Source organism: Protopterus annectens, chromosome 11.part0 (assembly GCF_019279795.1).
Source record: "Protopterus annectens isolate FY-2018-M chromosome 11.part0, PAN1.0, whole genome shotgun sequence".
Taxonomy (NCBI): domain Eukaryota; kingdom Metazoa; phylum Chordata; order Ceratodontiformes; family Protopteridae; genus Protopterus; species Protopterus annectens.
Genome location: NC_056745.1, coordinates 515891478 through 515908685, shown reverse-complemented (window position 1 = coordinate 515908685; position 17208 = coordinate 515891478). Strand labels below are relative to the sequence as shown.

General features: G+C 37.6%; 1 protein-coding gene across 1 annotated transcript in view; it reads left to right on the top strand.

Annotated features, from left to right (window-relative positions):
- Nucleotides 1-17208, top strand: part of NUP107 (nucleoporin 107) — a gene marked incomplete in the record, with an annotated part of 1716438 nt that overhangs the window by 639796 nt on the left and 1059434 nt on the right. The window contains 1 exon segment of the mRNA XM_044088020.1: nt 2333-2409. Coding sequence (XP_043943955.1) covers nt 2333-2409 — 77 coding nt within the window.

The following is a 17208-nucleotide window of genomic DNA, read 5'->3' as shown; positions in this document are numbered from 1 at the left end:
GCCAACCCAGGTAGGCTAGGCTTTAGTTAACTGATTCTCAGATTACCTTTATGGGATGGAAGGAATGGTATTTATTGGCAAAACAAACGTGCGCCTAAAGGGTGGTGAAGATGTGCATGGGAATCGGTATGCTTGCATCTGGAGTATGAGATGACATACTGTGTGCTTGTTTCTGCAGTATGTGACCTCATGTCCTGCCAGTCTGGGATTCCAGTATGGCACAAAATCCCACCTGCAAGAGTGTGATGCTGGACCAGGACACCATCTTCTCTGTGTTCTACTTTGATGGTAAATATTCTGTACCAGCTGTGATACCATGCTGTTGGCTTCAGTCCTTGGCTGGAGCGGATGTCCTCCTGGACAGAAACAAAAGGAGAATGAGAAGCTTTGGTGGTAACAGATGACCAGTTCCCACAGCAGAGGACCAAAAAAGAAGCATTCTACCACTTGGATAAATATTAGGCGCATGTTTATTTTTTGTGGTGTAAAATAGAAATGTTGTATATGGGTTATATGGGTGTACACCTTCAAGGATATTGAACTAGTGCAGTGATTTGCATGTCATGTTTTGCACAGTTGTTCCAGCAAATTCACCTGAAATAAAGATCTCGTGGAGATTCAACCTCATCTGTTGTCCATTTATTTACTTACTAACATACTTATTTTCATTTAACTAGGATTGTCTAGATAAAAGTCCCTTTTCAACAGAGTTCTAGGGAGAAAAGCTTCACATACAGTGCACAAATTGTGGATTAGCATGGGTCAAGGTGTTAGTAGTAGTACATGGTACATAAAGTATACCAGTGTAACAGAAAGGAATAGTGGTAAGTTGTGTGCAGTACATGTAATTGACAATGCCATTGTGTATTCATTTTATAAACTATATTTACATTATGTTCTGTCTTGAAGTGGGCTGATGGTTATACTGTGTTTGGTCCCAGTGGCAGCTCTTACCATCATCTGCCCAGTACCCCTCCAGTTACTCCAACCTTCAACCCCTGTGCTACTACTCTATGTTTTTGGGACTGTTGATTGAGAGAAAATAAGAGGTGGAAAGCAGCTAGTTCTGGTACAGTTCCCTAGAATGGACTACCAGCAGGGTGGAAGGGGAATTTGAAAGCGGCATTTTGGAGATGGAACAGAATGGTTGCTTTCAATGTTATCTTGTTGCACACAAGTTTTTTTTTACATTGACCTACACTACACCTGCAGACAGTGAGGCATTCCTTTAGAGTACTTTCCTGCCATAGGCCCTTAGACAGCCATACATCTTTAACCATGATACCCCCTCCAAGCCCAGCAGCTGCCCCCAGCCCTGGGGAAGACTGGGAGCAGCCGAGTAGCTACTCTTAGCCTTCACCAGGGCTCAGTAAGTGAGCACAATCCCTTTTCCCCAGGAGGATGGGCATGTCCATCCTTTGTGACCATGCTGTCCTCTACTAAAGTCGCTCATCAAACTCAGGTCACCCGGGCCATAGTCTATGCTCTGTCCCTTGATGCAGTGGTGCAGGCTGTTGTTTGTCTTGTCTTGTTGGTCAGCCATCGCATATTTAGTATATAATTTTAAGTAGCATTCTGATGGAATTACTTTATATGTCATAATAGCAACAGTGGTATGTTATTTATTAAGCCATTTGATGCAACACATGGAGCCACACAGCTACTGACTTTTACATTTTATTTTTAAATGAAGCTAATCTCTGCTTCAATATGATCAAAACTCACTGTTTAATTCAGGGCTAAAGGTTTCTTCACTGGCATGCGGAGGAGGAGGTTGCAAGCAGACCAGTTTTAGCAATGAAAATGCATTAATGTGTCCTTTTCAGAAATATGAAGACTTTTTATCCTTAATGGAATTTGTAATTCTTTCATTCTTCAGTTATCTGCTTAATTGAGTTCAGGTGCTGAAGCCTGTGCAGGTTTTCTGCTTTAATTTTGTTAACTTAACAGAGATAGCATTAAGGTAATGAACCTTATTTAAAAGAGCAGCCTTCACATATGGTGAAAGTTTAGTACCTATGAATGCTTTATTCCTTCCAGGATGGTCTTTTAACTTAAGATTTTAGCGCAACTGAATTTTCTGGTGGAATAAAGCAGATGTTATTTTTTTAATTTATTTTGAGTCACTTTTATAGATGGAAAATCTGTTCTGACTTTTGTACTTTGCAGCTGCTCAGTTGGGTTTCATACTTTTATTGTCAAACTTTGCTTCTTTTAAAATGAGTCGTCATTTATTTTTATAGAATGCAGCTCTGAGACGAGGCTTCCTTACACTGCTAAGGGATTTGGAGCAATGTAAACTAATTTTGATGATTTTATTCTTGTTTGTTAGGGTCAGAACTGAAGCCAGTGGAAGGTAACCCAAATAGATGCATCTGGAAAGTCTGCTGCTGGAGAATGGCCGAAGATGTAAGATCAGCTAAATGTATATTTTTTTGCAATTGTATAACAGTCTCAGTAATACCCTCCCCGTCTAGCTTTTGCCTCATATTTTGGTCTGTTCCTCATAAAATTTGTGGTTTTCTGGCAAGTCACTGAGGATTGAAGTCACTAAGTAATGGCAGACGTTTGAGTTTCAGACTTCATGCTGTGAACATAAAACTTGTTGTTCTAGCAACTTTCTAATTTGATAAGATACATATTTAAAATATGTCCCTATTTTTGGGCCTTTGTTCTTCCATCATTTCAGGCTTTGTCCCGATTTCCTGTGCTAAGAGGTTGAAAGGTATGATCTTAACAAAAAGTACTGCAGTGATACCTTACCTGTTGAGTTATTTTATGGTAGTGAAAACACGTAGGTGTTTTGTCAGCACTGTCAGGGTTTTGTCTCCCAAGCCCGTGCTTACACTTATCAAGGGTATCAGAACTTGGCAGGGATTTGGGATACATGGCTAGCCTTAAAAAGGCCTTTGTGGTTGTTAGCCTAGTAAACACCTGAACCTGTGAACTTTTCTGAACACTGGAAAATATATTTATGCAGGAAGTATCATTAATAGTTTAATCCCACCCATTTTGTAAGGAAGATGGTGTAAGCTCATTTTCACTATCATTCCGCATATTGTTTATCTACATCTTCAGGAAAATTTAACAAGTCAGTGTGTATGATTGTGTCTAACTGCAGGCCCAAGTTAGCTGAAGTTCTGTTTAGCAGTACTCAGAAGTAGCTCAATGCATCCATAGTGTCATTTCCTGTCTGTGATGTATTAATGTGTGTTGCCTCTTGAGTTCATTTCTTTACATCCCATTTTGCCTATTGCATTTTCTTTGCTGGAATTTAGTTGTTCATACTCTGATGTTTGTCTTCAAAGAAATATTTTTGGAACATGATCTTGATTTTGTCTTCCCCACAGCTTTTAGAAACAAGTCACATGAAATGTTCATTGTCTACAAAATACTTGAGGCTTGCATTTGTCATTGTTTCAGTGAAGCTACAGAAGTGTAATCTAAATTAACTTAAGGATACCTTGTTTTTTTGCTCCATTAAACTTGTAGACATTCATCAGCATACCTCTCAACTGTCCAGATTTCTGCCTCTTATTTTTGATTTGTTCTTAAAATGTGTGGTTTCTGGCAAATCAGAGGACTGAAGTCACTAAATAATGGCAGGCAATTGAGTTTCATGCTTATCCTTTAGAAAATGTATGGCAATGCAAATCCTGTTATTCTCACAGCTTTCTAATGTATAAGAGCAATATTTAAAGTCTGTCACTACATTTGGGCCTTACTCCAATCATTATTTTAGGTTTTGTCTAGATTTCTTGTACTAAGAAGTTGAGAGGTATGATCTTGAGTGTGTGGCATGTTAAGATATCCCTCATCATTTCCATAGTTTCCCATAGGTGAAATTATGATTAACTTTCCGGATGTCACCATGTCTTTATCCATCATGCCGCAGTGGTACGGCAGTAGTGCTGTTACCTCAGAGCAAGAGGTTCTCCCATTCGATGCTTGGCTTGGGACTGCCTTCTGTGTGGAGTCTGCATGTCCTCCCCGCGGTTGAGTAGCATTTGAAAGACATGCGTGCGTAAATGGGCGTGCCTTCGTTGAAGATTGGGCGTCGAGCTGGCACTTCGGCATTTCGTAAAAATCTACTGCCAATAATTAGCGGACCAGACTTCCGCTGTGGCGACCCCTTACCGGGAAAAAGCCGAAAGACAAACTTTGTCTTTATCCAGCCACAAAACACTTCATGACCCAACCACACAGTCAGTTTTCTGTCGTCATAAAGCACTAAAATACAGATTCAAACAGTAGAATTAGTTTTTAGTAACATAAAAAGCTGAAAATTTGGAACTACACCTTCTCTGTACTGTGATTGTTCAAGTATATCATATTAAAAAATTCCTTGTTTTTTGCAGCTGACTTTGAAAAGCTTTGCAGATATTGCCAAGCTAGCATTAGGTATGGCTTTTTGTGGATGTGAGTCTATAATTGGTGTCCATGACCTTGGGGTGCTGTTCCCCTTGCCAGTGCATGTCTAACATCAGAAGACATGCAAGGTGATTTCTTGTAGACCCCTAAGCTCACCATTTTGTCCCAAGTTCTTTTCTGCTACTTGCACCATTCAAATTGTCCTGAATATATCACAGAAAAGCTGCCTCTTTCGTTGCTGTCAGGGCTAAATTTAATACGAAGCAATGCCTTTTACATTTAGGGGAAAAATAGAATCTTTATTATTTGGAACATATTTATTATTTTGAAAGGGGGGGGGGTGCTCAATCAGTACTGAAAATAGAAAGTACCAGGGCTTCATTTAGCAGTTTAGGAATTTACCTGAATGCATCTTTTCGTCTGTCTGTATTTGATGCATGTGTATTTGATTTTGTAGCTGTCCATATAGTGTGATATGAGAAATTTTGTAGTATTCATAAGTTTTTAACTAACCATTTATATAATTAAAATAAAAAGTTTTGTCATGTTTCCTTTAGGACGACTTATCAAATGGCCACAGTGGTTTGAACAGTCTCTATCAACATTAAGTATGCCCTAACTTCAGTAGTATGTATTTTCCTTGATATAAGATGGCAGCATTAAATCTTTAATAGCAAAGTCAAAATACTAAATACAATTTTTATCATTTTACATTACATTGTTGTGCCTCTTTTTACAGGCTGGTTTACGAAAAGGTTTTAGCAGTATAAAACACATTTAAAACATTTTTAATATAGTGCAACTTTATGTACTCTTAAAGACAGCAGGAGGAAGCAGCTGGACTCCCAAGATGGCTGTTTGACTGATTAGCATGTTGATCAGAGTTCTGTGTGCAAACCAAGAAGTAAAACAAAAAATGACTAGAAATTCTATTGCCTGGATGCCATCAAAAAATAAATTTTGGGGGGAAAAATTCAAAATCAACCAGAAAAGAAGAAAAAGCTATAGCTGGAAAGAGCCTTACAGCCGCTTAGCAAAAAGCAGTTGATCTTGCAGATTTTAGTACAGTAGTTGGTTTCCAGTAAATTATAAGAATAAAATCAAATGCAGTCAGCGATGTTTAAAATACATAAAACACTGGAAGAATGTATAAATTAAAATGACAAAAGGTTGAAAAATATTAAACTTGTAAGTAGCCATTTAGATGAGGTGATAAACCTGCAGAAGGCATGTTTTAGAAAATAGAGGTAAAAGGCACAGCTCATTGAGACAACATGAAATTTTTGATAAAGCAGAGAAACTAGGCGCAGAAGACTGCATTAATTTTATGCAAGTACAACCAAGTCAGTGGACTAGTGCTCCATGGCAAGATTTAATTGAGAGGGCCTATCAAATGTAAGCTCCAAATCTGGCAAGAGAAAGCAACCAAGACCTGTATTAGTAAAATTTCAGTTGTACCAGCAAAAAAAAAATCTTGACAAAATTATGGCAGAAGGAAAAATGACTAAAAACTGGCAACACCAGAGTGTTTGTGGAGAGTGGTTATTCACTGTACATCAGGCAGAAGAGAAGCAAGTTTGTTCTAGCAATGAAGGGATGTTGAGAGGGGAAGTCTGAGCGACCAGTTTCTGCATTTAGTTGTCTTTAAAAGATTTTTCCTGAAGGATCAAGGATGTTTTTGGATGCAAAACAGATTGTGAAGAAAAAGTTTTGCTAACCAATATTGAGCCAGGTAAAGGGGGCTTTGCTTTCTATCTTCCAACAATAAGAAAGTCCACAGAGAGACTTTCAGTGAAACCCTTTCCTTTGTTCCAAAGGAACATGCTTGAGTACCAGGAAAAAAAAAACTCAAGTAGCTGACCAAAAGAATCAGAGGTACTTTTGACTTGAATCAAAGACTTGTATTAGGAGATTGAGATGATTAGTAAAGACCAGCAACAAAGTGAAATTGGTGAATGTGGGAGAAGACTAAATTATCAATCCTACCAGATGTAATTTAGACATATGAACTAGTCTGAAAGAAGTGGATGAAAGGCTGTTTGTTGAGTGTGTCAAATTAATAGAACTGAAAAGCATAAACCACACTCTATGGTTAATGTTTATAAGGACACCGACTTGAATAAAGTGACTTGTAAGTTCAACAGTTTTTGTTGTTAGTATTTGCATACAAAGTTTCCTGATGTAATTTGCATGTTACTTTGAAAAGTAGTTATGTACAGTATACAGTCACAGGTAATTTACATGCAAGATGGAGGAGGAATTATGTCAGTGACTGCTGAATATGCTGGTGATACTACAGTAATAATATACTCCATTACTTGTAATGTACCCGGGATTTACACTGTAACAAGACAAAGGATGGAAAGATGCAAGTTAAGAGTGATATAATGTGATCTTTGTCCACTCTAGGGAATGCATATTGATCATATTGGATGTAGAATTAACATATAATTGTCTGTTTTTATAGAGGTGGATGTCTAATGTTCTTTGGTTAAACTTGTAGACAATTTCTTTAAACAAAAATGTGGAAAATAGATAAATGATGTAAAACATTTAAAATGGTAGTTTTTGCATTTACAAAGTAACAGCACCTACTTTTGGCTGAAGACAGTCTGTAGGGTGCAGGCAGTTAATCGTACCAAATTATGCTGTGTGGTGCGGTATTGTACAATGGTAAGAATGTGTTCTAACTGGAATCAGTAAAGGTGCAAAGTAGTTAAGATTTAAAGGGATATTGGGAAGTAGTTCAGTGAAAATAGGGTAAAGTAAGAAATTAAGTTTGAAACTGTGGAGGTGAATGTTTATACAAGTAATAGTCTTGTGCAGCAGCCTTAGTATTTTAATTTGTCTACAGTAATGCTTGTTTATTTAAGGTTAGCCAGTGCGCATTTTCTTAATATTAAAGGGTAAGGTTTACTAAAAGTATGCAAGTTTTTTGAACTTGGAATGAGAGTAGAGATAACAACAGTTAAGTCTAACACAGACTCTAATGTGCATATTAATATGGTTAACATTAGCTTTGAGATGGATAATACCTGTTTTGTGAAGTCATCATTTTTGGCATCTGCTCCTATTTGAGAGGATAGTTCCTTTTTGGAAACTGTATCTTGTTTTGTTTGTTAAAGGTTTTTTTGAATTGTGTATAGTTTTGCATGTTTATTGAAGGAGTAGTCTGTGAAGATGTGACATGGTTTCAAATGTCTATTAGACGAAGCAAGTCCATCCAAGGTCAGTCTACCAGTTATTGTGTCCGTGAAAGCTGCAAGCATATATTCAGAAGAACTATAATTTGAAAATAGCCTTTTTATCAGAATTGAGAAGGAATCCTTGAGTGCTTGAGCCCTTAATGGTATTTGATTTGATAAGTGAACTAATGTTATAATAGATTAAGCATTTTTGAAACTTAATTTTTTTCCTTAGTAATGTTTCTCAAAGGAACTTTATTTAGATAAGTACTTTCATCAATCAACTGTCAGACACATTCAATCCATTTCTTTTAAACTTGATTTTTTTATTTATTTTATTTATTTATTTTAACTCTGTTCATTTACCAAAGGACCTAATATCAAGAGCTCAAACACTGTCAATGCTTCTTGGCACTCAAGCTAATCCCATTTAGAGCTTTGATTCTTTTCATCTTTGCTGGAGCCTGCTGGCACCATCAGGTTGATTTAACATAAATAGGGAGGCCATAACTATTTGGGACCTGTAGCCATTTTTTTTAACCAGAATGGCTTCTTTATTGCTATCTGCTTGGAATTTAAATGGCTTTACAAGTATAGACAAAAAGCCAAGAGTTTTGAGTTAATACTAAAGAAGTAAAGGGTGCAAATAGCACTGTGATGGACACATTTGGATAGAAATGCACATGTCAATTTGACAAAGGATTACACGGTAGACATTACAGGGTGGACATTTAGCAATACATCAGCAGCAAAGAAAAGAGAAGTGATGCTTATTGCAAGAGGGGACCCAACTGTGATAGAAGAGGAAGAAAGAGTAGTGGGAGATTTGAGGTCGCAAGGGGTTACTGAGTGGCACATAGGTATATTCCACCTAAAACTACTATTGTGGAGCTTAGGGAGAGAATAATATGCATGCAGCAAGGAATATTATATGGATGGGGACTGGAATCTCATTTGCAATAATGAGGATGCATCAGAGGTGCCTAAAAGGTAAAATATGATGAGGATAGTTTTGTAAAGAAAAACAAGAATATTTCGTTTGGAAGATGTGAGTTCAGTAGCAGTAACTTGGATAGAACTTGCCTATTATCCCCAATATGTGGTAAGTGTGTTGGACTAGATAAAAATATTTCACAGTAGCATGCATATTTAATTGAAAGCTATGAGATCCTTCCAGTAACTGGATCAGGTCAAACACCAATACATAAAGATAGAGAGGTGATGTAGACAAGATACATTGACATTTTTCCTACTTAACCTGCTAAAAAGATAGGAATTTAAGTAATGGGTGGTAGGTGTGATTTGCAAAGAGATGGTAGAAATTCAGGAGGGATAGCAGGTGAGTGGAATAAAATGAAACTGGAGTTTAAATGTGGTAGAAGTTAAAGAGGTGTGGAAGAAAAAGAAATTTGCAGGTAGTGAGTGTTAGAGAAAAAAATGGAGTACTTGGACAATATGCATGAGTTCAGAAAGGTTGCAACTCTTTGATAAATCTTGAATGCATAACATTTTCAGTGCAATGATGTGATGTACACAACATAAAGTAGAAAGAATTGTAGTCAAACTTAGGAAGCCTTTGACAAGAAAAATTAGGAGTGATCCTGTAACAGTAGTAGAGATGAGGCAAAACTGTTATGAACATTTCTGTAAAAGAGAGGAATGGGGAAAACCAAGCAAAAGTGTGAATGGAAGTAAGACTAGGTGATGCTAAGAGAGGAAGATGAATTAAAAAACTAACAGTCAATCAACAGGGAAGTCTTCAGATACAGATTGTATTTCTGTGGAAAGTTGGAGGGAAGAGGGTGAAAAATATCTGAAAGGCTTTAACTATATTAAACCAACATCTTTGAAGAAAACAGTGGTAGCTGTATTGCCAAAAAGAAGGTATACAACCCTTCAGATCTGGCCGCATACAGACCATTTTTGATTTTAAGGCATGACGTGGGGGAGAAAAAAATATTTGACAACATTAATAGAACATTTATGATCTAGGGGAAGGTAAGTGTAAGAAAACACTGCTGCTGTTAGTGAGTCTTATTGCAGAGAGATCATTCAGTAGTCTTTGTGACTAGGGCAAATGGTAGCATTTGTCTTTCCTAATGGAGTAAAGAGAAGGGCATGTAAGGGTTTGAAGGCAAAAATGAAGGCAAGAGGATTCTTCTGTGACAAGCTATGTTTAAAAGGAGGAGCCAAGCAGGGATGTCCTCTTTCCTATTTGCTTTATGTACAAGTCCCTCAGCAAAGAAAATAAGGGATTCACAAATTCAAGAATGTAACTGGTGTGGTAATCAGAAGAAGTTAACTTCATTTGTAGGTATTACTCTGTACTTGATAAATCCAGAAAAAGAGCTTTTCATTGTTGTGGAATATTTTGATGCGGTTTCAAGCCCTTTTGGGATATAAAAAAGTAAAATAAACACAATGATAAACTATGCACTCGAGCATGAATTGGTTCAGCAATACCCATATGTATGGTGGCAGAAGATTTAGCTGAATGGATTAAAAATAGTTCTGTTTTGTCAGCCAAGGATGTGTGGGAAAAGGCTAAACTAAAGGTAATAGAAAAGTTAAGAAACTGAGAATTATTGGTTATAGATTGATACGAATCTTATAAGTCTGAGGAGACATTGCCGATGGTAATTAATACAGTTGAAGGAATTTTTAGGCGAGAAAGAGACAAGATTTAAGTTTTTCTTCATAGAACATGGTGATTTATGCAGGTATTTTAATCTATGCAGTTAAGAATCATATATGTGACTTAGACTGTTGCAAATCAGAGTGGGAAAACATAAAATGGGGGCGGGATTGTGAAATGTTAGAGGCTAGGATTTTAGATGCAAGTCATTAAGGTGAGTAGAAAACAACCATGTTAGACATTGTATTCGTAAACTAGCACAAAGCAGTCTAAGCAGTAAGCCAGTGCAAGAATAGCTGAAGGAGATTTTATCAATAGAGACGTCTCCAACTAGAGATATAGGAAATATGTGAGAGGGGCAGGAATTTACTGGAGAAAATTGGCAGACAAACCATGGTATTTGAAGCAAATAATTTGGGAGGGAAAGATAATAGAATGAAGCTAAGCAGGAGTTAGAACTTTGTTAGAGATTGCTTTCCCTGTCAAGGATTGATGAATACAGGCAAAGAAAAGGGTTATGGGAGTGCCAAGTGAAAGACCAGATCTAATAGAGTTTCTATTAAGTATCAAACAGAATATGCATTTGAAAAGGAGATAATTAGTAAGGTGGATAAAATATGTTGCGTTTTAGGTGTAAAAATCCATTGGAGGAGATTAGAGAAGAAAAGGAAAACGCAAATTACAGAGTAACTATGGGAGGAAACCTGTAGGGCTGCCAAATGTGCAGCAAAGTCCAAAAAGTTTTAGGACTTCTAGCATGGAAATATGTTGCAGATATAATTTTTTACTCCATATAGACTTCAGAGGCTTTTTCCATAGGTAGATATCAAATGTTGAAGATGTAATGGGAGAGAGAGTGGAAATTTGAACGTGCTTTTTAGGAATGTAAAGAGTAAACAGATTTTTAAAAAAAAATCACTACAGAGTACATTGCACGTGTTTGAGACCAAGTGGTAGTAATTAAGCAAATGATTCTTTTGAGCTGGACTATAGTATCTGAATTGCCTAGATATAGTAAGGCCTTTTAAGTTTAAGGCTGTTGGCTGCCAAAAAAAGCAGTTACTAAAAAAATGGGAGTCTTCATCTAAATCACCATAATGGAAGTACTGAATATTGTGAAGAGATGAAAAGAACTGGAGGGTGTTATCTGTACAGAAATACTGAGAGTAATGCTTAGGAGGAAGAGTGAGATTTAAGGGAAGGCAGGAATATAGAGCAAATATTTTTTTTAAATTTGTATTATACAGTGGTTTTAGAAATTTTAGAGTTTTTCTTTTTATTCATGTATGTGAACGCGTTGCTTCTTCAAATGAAATATTTTAATAAAGACCTTTAAAAAAATATTATTCTTTTGTCTCTCTCTCCTTTAATCTCTTCTTTGTATTCACATAGATTTGCTGCTTATTTTCAGAATCATTGGTTGGTGTTTCAATTACCTTTTATCCAGTGACACTCCCTGTATGGTATTCTTTCATGTGTTCTAAACAAAAGTAATAAACTTTCTATTCAGACACAGAATGTTAAATTGGTGTTGCAAAGCTCGCAGTTATCTTAAATGTTTTCATTCATTCACTCTTTTTCAGCAATATCAGGTTGTGTAGCATTTTATGTTCAGTTTTGCTAATACTGCATGGTAAGAGCTTTAAATCTTCAAGGATTCATCTATTTATGACCCCAGTAGGAGGGAAAGAAGGAAGGACTGCAGACATGTTGCTTTTTCTGGCTTTTCCTCAGTCCAGAATATAAAATGGGGTGGGCAATATTTATGCAACAGCAAGGGAGACAAATTCCCGAATAGCACATTGAGGATTACGCCAAATCCAACACATTGTACGCTGAGGAATCTGAATACTATAGAATGCCAGGAGAGTAAGGTTTGTTTACATGGGTCACTTGCAAAACATGTACACATTTAAGAGGAGTTACAAGGAAATGCAGTGAGTATAACTTTTTAAAAAATAAAGCAACAGTTTAGAGCAGTGCTATTTTAAGTGGCTGGACAGTATACTCTGGGGGAAAAAAAGTATCATTAGAAAAAAGTAGTTTGGAGAGAGAGTGCGCTGTTAGTAAAAGTAGTGTAGCAAAAAATGAATATGACTCTGCTATTGCTACTATTATAGCAATACTATTTATATTTGGGTGTAATTATAGTGTAGTGCTAACAGCTTTTTTGATGGTTGAACTGAACTGCTGTTATGCAACCAGCAGATAAGGGTAGTGGTATTACTATGTTCAATAGCTGTTTTTATCATGATTTAGTGTACAATATGTTACTTGATTCCACATACAAGATTTTGCCTATGTCAAGATTGACAGCATTATATCAAATGTGAAAATAATTATTTATGAATTGTATTTAAGTGCAAACATTACTCCAGAGATTTTTCATTTTTTTTCTGTCACTGAACTAATAATTTTGATAATGCATCTTTTGTATACCATACATTAAGTCCACCTTTACTACTTTTTTTATCTGGAAGTAGTTGGTTGACTGAATCCATTTCCATTTACTTTAAAATGGGTCTTGACTTTTTTCTAAGAGCAGCTGATTATGTGATGTCAGATACCGGTGATTTACTTAAGTTGAGATGTCTGTAGTAATTAGATTGATTCTTTTCATTTTATTTCACTGGACCTCAGCTCTTTATTTACTTGTGTTCCTAATGACGAAATAGATGCTATTGTACATATTTTTAGTGATCAGATTGACATTACTATTGGTTATGAACTTTTACACTTTGCTTGAAGTAGTTACTTTTTGTTATGGTGATGAAATATGTCATCATATATATAACAGGTGTTGAGATGGGCACACTTATGCAAATTTGGTTCAGTATGATTTTGAACCAAACTGTGTTAAATGATCCTTTCAGATCTAATGTATTGTTTTATGCTAGATTTGTGGATGACATATTTTTAATGTGGGATGGGGACTCAGAACTGGAGAACATGGTTCAGTGTTTGCATTTGATACATCTTTTGAAATTTTATGTTAGTGTCTTTTGACAATATTTGGATGTATGTTTAGCATAGGAATCCTAATTATTGGAAGTCAAAATATATAAGAAACAGTTATTTACACAGTTCTAGTGTGCATCCACTATTTATGTGAATATTCTGAAAGGGCAGTTAATGTAGACTTTCACATTTAATTACCAATTGTATAACCAAGGGTGTAACAACAGTGACTATGCTAGGTCTCTCAGTAGTAGTACTAAGTCCATATTTTGTTTTAAAACAGTTAGTATAAGGACCACAGACTAATAAAGAGCCCATTATGCTCCCCTGTGTTATGAACCATTACACTAACCATAAATTAGTGTCTAATATAATGAAATAAAATTGGTTGAGTCTTATTTGGTGGTCAGATATGAAATTGATAATGTAGGATGCCTAGGTTTATATACAGAAAAATAAAACTAAAGCAGCATTTATAAGAAGTATTTTATAACATACACTTACAGTTATAGAAGAGGAACTTTTCCATACAATAAGTGTTCTTATTGTAAATTTATTAATGTTACTGAGTGCTGTATAGATCTAGCTATTAAGCAAAGATATAGATTTAATTTTGGTACTGATTACAAAACTATGAATGTGGCCTGTATAGCAAGTTGAATATGCATGGAGTTTTATAGTGGTAAGACAAATAGAATGCTTAAAGCTTGTGTTAATCAACACGTGTATGGCAGTAAATTAAATCTGAATAATGTTTTGGTGAAACATTTGATGGGTTTGGAACCAATTAAATTTTGTGTGTTACTAGTTGTACAGCATGATGATATATTAGAAGGGTTGACAATCAAAATCTCGAATGCCGTTATGCGAACTTTGATTATCGAAAGGCAGTTTTCAGAGTTATCATAACAGCAGTTAGAGATATGTTGAACCTGCAACAGCGAATGCTAGTGTGCATTCGTTGTTAAGATCGACATTTCAGTTGTAGATCACACTACAGTGGGGATCAGGAACTTTGCCCTTTTCCTCACTGTAGTGCGATCTCTGAGTTGTAATATATAATTAGGGGATGTGGAGGGTGCAGGGGGGGGTCTTTCCCCCCTGCAAAACAAGAGAACACAGTCACCGGAAGTCAAGGTATGTTTCAATAATGTCAACAACGCCGACATCAAGCAGTCGGTGACTGTTCGATGTCATTTTCATTCGCGTAAAAAATCACTCATGGAATCGTTGTCAACATTTTGATAGTAAATGTATACCAGGTATAAATGAAGTGATTTTGATTTGAGGACTTTGATCTTCAGTAGGATAAGTCATCGTTTAAGTTTTTTTTTTTTTTTGCTAATTTCGTTATCTTATAGGTTGTTTTAACCTTTCTCTGTCTTTTCAGGAGCCTTTCCAAATTTCTTCAGGAAATCCTCTCATTTCCCTTGTTTAAAAGAACATTAAAAATTGTATATTGGTTTTTGGTACTGTTTTGCTTTAGCTTGTATTCGACCAGCTGTATCCCCCCCTCCCCCAGTGTTAATCAGAACATTTTTCTCAGTCTAGGCATAGCTTTAGGTTTTGCCCTTCTTATTGTTGTGGCTGTTAATTTCTAGCATGCCGAGAAATGCCACCGGTTTGAAAAAATGCTTCGCTTATGACAGGGGTTCCCAAAGTGTGCACCACAGTGCCCTGAGGAGCCGCGGCTTCCTCACGGGGGCACTGAGAACTAATAAGCTTAGGATTACAAAAAGTGGTGCAACTTACAAGATATGCAAAATGTGTCCATTCCACTGCAATGCATAACTCTCAAATGTACTTCTTTATAAAGGACATCCCGCATTCTGAGTCTTACTACCTCTATGCTGCTCATGGAATACAATAATAAATCATACTAAAATAATGTGCAAGTATAAAGTAAGAATGTTAAACGAACTGTGAATGAGCTTCCTTGACACAGATGTCAGTTAAGTGTTCCACATTGTCCATGTGTTCCACAGTATGAGGGAATACCTCTCAACCTCTTAGCGCAAGAAATCTAGACAAAGCCTAAAATAATGGGGTCCCAAAAAATAGGGAGAGATTTTAAATATTGCGCTTACAAACAGAGAAAGTTGCTAGAATAACAGGATTTGTGTTAGCATGCATTTGCTGAAGGATCCGAAGTGTGAAACTGACACATTCCATTATTTAGTGACTTTGATTTGTTAGACAACCACAGATTTCAGGAAAAACAGACCAAAAAATTGGAGGATTGACAATCAGGACAGTTAACATATGGGTACGAGACATTGTTGCCCAAGTTAGAACTGGCAGGTTGAAAGTTGTGGTGAACACACTTGGCTGCAGTCATGTTACTATATTAAACACACGGGACAACAAAATTCAACTCTATGCTTTATAAATATAACTGTGACAGGATGATATTGCTCGATGTCCTTCATGGATGCATCTGCAGTCATAACAAATGGGTTGTCCTGTCGTCAGGCAGCCCTTCGGTCGGCCGGATTCCAAAGTCCGGGTCCGGCTTCGGCTGATGTCGCACTTCACCCGACGTCATCTCTGCTGGTCTTCGGGTATAAAGGCATCAGCCGACGCCATTTTCTTCAGTCTTTCTTGCCGCGTGGCGCCCGAAGCAGAAGCTGTTCGCAAGTGCCGGTCGGTCAGATCCAGAGATTGCTACTACCGAATACTACTTCGAAGACTTCTAAAAAGCTAAGTACCCCGTTGGGGACTCTTTCTTGCCTCAGCCGATGTCAGTAAAAGTCAATAACTGTTTAACTTGTGGGAAACAAATACCTGATAAAGATTTCCACTCTTACTGTTTGCCTTGCTTAGGCCCAGACCACGACGTAGCAGCCTGTTCGGCCTGTGCCTCCTTCAACCGATGAACGCTTAGGCGTCGGTCGGAGTTTGCTGAACAGTTTTTCGGCTCAGATTTTGCGTACATTATGCCGTCGGATCCTCAGACTACCCAAATTATTAAAAAACGCAAAGAAAAAGACCGACACTCGCGGTCCGCGGTTTCGGCCGAAACCACGGTTAAGCAAGCCGCGAGTGTCTCTGTTTCGGCCGAAACCGAGAAAACTGGTCAATCTTCAGCCGAATCCATGACTACTACTGAGGCTCCTGCTACCTTATCTGAATCAGCCTCCGAACTTTTGCCTACAACTGTGGTTCCTACTGAGCTATCAGACACCATCCCCTTGGATATCTCTACCCCAGCACGTGGTGCTGCTAGGCCTCCTGCAGCCATGTCTATTAAGGCTTTTGCCAGGGCTAAAGCAGCTAAAACAGCTAAAACAGTGCCTGTTAAACCACCCTCACTCAGGCCCACTTCTAGTTCTCAAATGCTTACTCTGGCAGAAGATTTAATATCCTTAATTAGGGGATCCCAATCTCACCCAGACAGGGCCTCTCAGCCCCCAGAAAAGAGACCTAGAACAGAGCCCCCCGAGCCTGTGTCCTCTGATGACTCTGCGGATGACTCAGACATTACAGACCAGCCAGAGGCTCCTTTTTCCAATTATGAAGACTCAGATGCTGAAGATTCCATTCCAGCTGCCTCTCCACCAGAGGAATTCTCCTTTGGGGAAACCTTACATGCCATGAGAGAACAATTCCAATGGCAGGGACAAGATTTCTCAGATTCTAGAAAAGGCTTAGGACCTTTCTGCACTTGCCACAACATAGGCCCTTAGCTATACCTCCAGTACTGCCTGTTGTGGATGATGCATTTAATGATGTTTGCACCGCTCCTGATACTTTACCTCCGGCCCCTGCCAAACCAGATAGATTCTACAGGGTGCCAGACACTCATCACCACCTATTCAAGGCCCCACTTGCAGACCCCAAAACTATATCCCAGGGGCCTAAGGCAGTAGCCTCGACCACAGCAAAAAACCCTATTCCTTCTGAAAGGGAATCCAGGTCCTTAGAGAGATGGGGTAAAAAAGTATACACCTCTGCTACTCTCTGCTAGAGCTTTAAACTGTCAGTTTCACATGATCCAATACCAAGAGTTTATGCTTGATCAGTTAATTAAAAAGCTGTCCTCTGATGAATCTTTAGATA